This window comes from Meleagris gallopavo, chromosome 23 (genome assembly GCF_000146605.3).
Source record: "Meleagris gallopavo isolate NT-WF06-2002-E0010 breed Aviagen turkey brand Nicholas breeding stock chromosome 23, Turkey_5.1, whole genome shotgun sequence".
Classification (NCBI taxonomy): Eukaryota; Metazoa; Chordata; class Aves; order Galliformes; family Phasianidae; genus Meleagris; species Meleagris gallopavo.
This window is the reverse complement of record NC_015033.2, coordinates 6,116,931-6,121,487: the sequence shown is the minus strand read 5'-3', so window position 1 is coordinate 6,121,487 and position 4,557 is coordinate 6,116,931. Positions and strand designations below refer to the sequence as shown.

The 4,557-nt window shown below is 54.0% G+C and overlaps 1 protein-coding gene across 1 annotated transcript; it reads right to left on the bottom strand.

The window, feature by feature from the left end:
* Positions 1-887: 887 nt before the first annotated feature.
* SLC66A1 (solute carrier family 66 member 1) lies at positions 888-4,551 on the bottom strand. Its single transcript, XM_003212295.3, has 8 exons — positions 4,373-4,551; positions 4,073-4,280; positions 3,178-3,307; positions 3,005-3,092; positions 2,370-2,524; positions 2,200-2,292; positions 1,683-1,868; positions 888-1,472 (listed from the first exon to the last, which is right to left on the bottom strand). Exons 2-8 carry the CDS (start codon positions 4,240-4,242, stop codon positions 1,383-1,385), a joined length of 912 nt encoding a protein of 303 aa, XP_003212343.1. The 5' UTR covers positions 4,243-4,280; positions 4,373-4,551; the 3' UTR covers positions 888-1,382.
* Between the last annotated feature and the right edge of the window lie 6 nt (positions 4,552-4,557).

The window sequence follows — 4,557 nt, the reverse complement described above, 5'->3', positions numbered from 1 at the left end:
TTCTGCTGGCCTAAGCCTGCTGCTGAGTTTTGTTTGGATTTTGGGACAAGTTGGTTTATATCTGTGCCTTTTCCATTTCAATGTGACACCCAAACTCTTTGCAAAATGGGAAACAGCACACTCGTTTGGGAACAGGGCTGCATCACAGCCTCAGAGGGACCAGAACCTCAGCAGGACCCTCACCGGGCTGCTTTGCATCGTGTGCTTCCACCCACTGCCAGATGCAGAGCTGGGTGCCCCAGGACTTGTGCTTTGGTTACACTGTGTGAATAACTTTATTTTTTTTATCTCCTTAGGTAGAGGTTCTTCTTCCAGCTTTAAGAAAATCTTTGCTAACCCATGCTTGGCCATTGCCCAACCAGGAGAGCAGCTGGAGGGCGGCAAGAGGAAAGCGAGCCCTGCTGGGGAAACTGCCGTGGAACAGAGGAGAAAAACTCAACCAATCTGTTCAGGAAGGTCGAGGAGTCTGGAAACAAAGGGGTGAGCTCCAACCACGGGCTGCTGTGGTTTTAATTAACTGCTGTTGCAGTGGTGTCAAGCAGTCCCACGTAGCATCCAGGCTCTGTGCCTTCCTTGGGAGGGCAGGGCAGGGCGAGCGGCGTGGTGGTAGGAAAGCTGGAGAGTGAAAAAAGGGGAAGAAAAAGACGAGCTAATGGAAAGCGTAGGAAAGTTCCCGTTTTTGGGACAAGCTGTGCTGGTTTCCTTTCAGCCCTGCTGTAACACCGTGTTGGCAATGCCAAGAAGGCTGCATTCAGTGCCTGTTGGTTCCCAGCACTGAGTTCCTTGCTCCTGGAGTCTGGGAGTGCTGAACCTCCTCCCTGCACGCTCCTGTCTCACATCAGGACAACAGACCAGCTTCCCCAAATCCCATATGAACAAAACAGGGGTGAGAGATGAAGAGTCGAAGCATTTCATGGACATGAGAACAATTAAGAAGCAGGAACTGACACACGAACCAACAGAACGCAAAGGCATGTGGGGCAATGTTTTATGGAAGTCTGAGCCATACCAATAACGTGAAACACTTTGGGAGCCCTGCACCTTCCTTTCCTTGTTCCAAGGGGTTCCAGTCGCTGCCCTGTCTTCCAAAAGTCCAGAGGCAGCAACACAAGAACCACACGGTGCCGGTGCTTGTGATGGGTTGGCCACCCCACACCCTCTGCAGGGCTCAGCACAGGGAAAGGCGACCTCCTGAGGTATCTGATTGCTTTCTTATTGATCCACCGCTGGTATCAGAGGGGCTCGAGGTCTCACAGCAGCAACGTGTGCCACCAGGCCAGGCAGAACGTCTCAGCAGCACGAATCCATCTCTGGCCTGCATCTCCCTCTCCCCAGCACCACGCAGAGAAGAGGACAGGACCAGGAGTGCTGGGGTCACTCTGTCAGCTGTCACCATGCTCAGCAAGCAGTGCTTCTCGCTCCTCACCGGCACTGGGCTGTCCTGTGCGATAGGCGAGGAACTGGAACGAGATCTGAGGAGGCTTTAAGGATCTTTGCAAGGTGAGGATCAGCCCAACAAGCCCGCAGAGGCCGTTTGCACCGTGAGAACAATGAGCTGAACGCAGCTATAAGCAAAGCATTCAGCTCTTGCAACACCGCGTTAGTCACAAGCATGGGATGCAGGAAGTCACAGCCCCAAACCATCACCACCCTGAAGGAAAGCATGGAAGAGGAAAGGATACGATGACATCCAGGGAGAGGACACCCAGGCTGCCGATGAGCCAGGGCAGGTGATGCAGGATGTAGTCACCTTCGCTCTGCCCTGGCTCCGGGTTCTTCAGCAGCACACTGGTGCCATACAGCAGGTTCCCCAGCATCACCAGGGCAAAGAGCAGGAAGGAGACACCGGCCGTGGATTTCCTCCGGTACTGGAAGGAGAGGCTGTGTTACATGGAAATAAGCTCTGAAATCTACTTATCCATTTGGTGTTAATCATCCTGCCATGGGAAAAGAGAAAATGGGAACCGACGCAGTGCTGAGTGCCTTTTGGTTCCCTTTTTGCTTGCAGATGTGGAAAAAAAACGAAAGCTCCACGCTGACAATATTGTTAAGTCGGAGGGGAAGGAAAACGAATCAGGCTTCAGAGCATGCTGTGACACAGTGAGAAATAGGGGAGCTGCATCCAGCAAGCAAAGAGGAAGGAAGAAACTCACTGCCCTGTTCAGACCAAGACTTTGCGTGTCTCCTGCCCTCACTTACGTTGGTGTAGATCTGGGGGAGCCGGGAGCAGAGGTACAGCACGGAGGAGATGGAGCCGATGGTGAAGCCAACGATCTCAGTCTTGCTGATGGGCTGTGGACAAGGTCAGCCCTAAGCAAGGCCTCATGGCCACCCACACTGGGACACCCCCAGCCACCCCCATGTCCCACCTCAGGGCCAGGCCCCTCCAGGCCCAAGGAGAGCAGAGATCTCCCTCTGAAGGCTGCAGGACTGAGGGCTGGGCCTGCGTCGTGGCTCAGCACCGTGAGGGTCGTGGCTGTTCCCAGCAGGGAGAAGAGGCATGCGGCGTTGATGGGAGCTGTGGCTGTGGGGAGACAAGTGGGGGATGCTTGAGGCGGGCTGCTCCTTCTGCAGGGCTGGGCCTGGTGCTGGGAGCAAGTCTGAGCCCTCTTATCTCCATCTGCGGCGTTGGGATCCAGCAGTGGGGCATGTGTGTTTTTATCTCAGTGATAAGAGCCATTTGTAACTTAGTGGGGAGGAAACCAATCACTCCTATCTCAACAGTTTCTGTGGTTTAGGGTTAAAATCACTCCAAGCTTTTTGCTAACTGTTCTGCCACGCTGCCCCAGCCCTGCAGCCCACCCAGCTAAGGGACGGGGTAAGAGGGGCTCTGTTTTCGTCACAGAATGGCTTAGGTTGGAGGGGATCTCAAAGATCACCCAGTTCCAACCCCCAACCTGGCCTTGAACACCACCAGGGATGGGGCACCCCACACCTTGGGGGGGTCTCCAGGGTCCCCTGGCCCCACTTATGTCCCCACAGATGGGCATTAGCCAAAGCTCACCTCCTGCACCCCAGTTCTTGGCTTTGTAGTAACCGTACAGGGAAAGCATCGCCAGGTCTGCCAGCACATAGTACACAGCGGTGTACACCTGCAGAACAAGGATGGGAGCTCTGAGCACACACAGATCCCAGCCTTGGGGACAGGGGAGCGATGCAGGGCAGAGCTGGGGGTACCTGCAGGGGCAGCTGGTTTGCCAGGAAGGAGCCGATGAGGTTCAGGAGGTCTCCACCGAGCCAGCCCAGCAGGAAGTAGATGGAGAGCGCCCGGTCCATGATGCCTGTCTTGCAGGCTTGGTAGAACTGCCTGCAGGAAGGACACAAAGCATCAGCTCCAACCTGTTTCATACCCCCTGAGGACCTCCTGGGGTTTTTCTCTTGCTCCCAGCACTCAAACGTGAGGCCTGACTGAGAGTGGGGGCAAAAAGCTGGAGCAAGATTGAAATGAGAACTCTAGAATGGCTTGGGTTGGAAGGGTTAGGTTAGAAGGGACCTTAGGGACCATAGAACCATAGGATGGTTGGGTTGGGAAGGAGATTAAAGATAATGTAGAAATATAGGATGGTTGAGTTGGGAGAGAGCTTAAAGATAATGTACAAGTATAGGATGGTGGGTTGGGAGGGTCCTTAAAGATCATATAGAACCATAGATGGTTGGGTTGGAAGGGACCTCGGAAATAATATAGAAGTATAGGATAGTTGGGTTGGAAGGGTCCTTAAAGATCATATAGAACCATAGATGGTTGTGTTGGAAGAGTCCTTAAAGATCATATAGAACCATAGATGGTTGTGTTGGAAGGGTTCTTAAAGATCATATAGGACCATAGATGGTTGTGTTGGAAGGGACCTTAAAGATCATATAGAACCATAGATGGTTGTGTTGGAAGGGTCCTTAAAGATCACACACCCACACGTTGGCTTTGGCTGGAAGCCGCCTCCATTTCCTCCACATTCAGCACATCCAGACCACCAGAACTCCCTCCCACGACCCGTCCCTTGTCCTCCACGTCCCTCCAACCCAACCCAACCCAACCCAGCCCAACCCAGACCCAAACCCAAAGCACGGCACTCACGGCAGCGCAGCAGCAGCGAAGCAGCCGATGGAGATCAGCCCCAGCAGCGCGCTGCCCACATCGCGCCCGTCCCGCGCGCACTCGCCCAGCAGCCGCAGCACCCAGACGGCGCCGTCGGGGCAGTCGGAGCCGTTGCCGGGTGGGGGCGATGCCCAGAGCCCCTCCGCCATGGGGACACGGGAAATACGGGGAGAAAAGGAGGTAACGCCTGGAAGAACATTTATACTGACGGTCACGGAGTGACCCAACCCAGATGCGGCTGGTTGTAATGAAGCCCAAACCGCCCCATCACCCCCTTACCTCGCTCCCTGCTTTTTGTTTGTTTTTTTTAAGGGGAAAAAGTTACTTTTTGAGAAATCTGCTGCTTTCCAGAAGTTGGGCTGTTGTTTGTTGTTGTTGTTGTTGCTGTTTGTCTTTTTTTTTCTTTCTGGAAGTTCCGCTCCCCCCAAAAGCGCGCTGATTCCTTACAAACCTCCCGCTTTCGG

Bases quoted from the DNA above. Each gene is read 5' to 3' on its own strand.
- SLC66A1 (XM_003212295.3), bottom strand. From the start codon at position 4,242: ATGGCGGAGGGGCTCTGGGCATCGCCCCCACCCGGCAACGGCTCCGAC. The intron at 3,093-3,177 runs GTACCCCCAGCT...CTTGTTCTGCAG, and splicing joins CAAACCAGCTGCCCCTGCAG to GTGTACACCGCTGTGTACTA. The intron at 2,293-2,369 runs GTGGGACATGGG...CCTTGTCCACAG, and splicing joins TGGAGGGGCCTGGCCCTGAG to CCCATCAGCAAGACTGAGAT.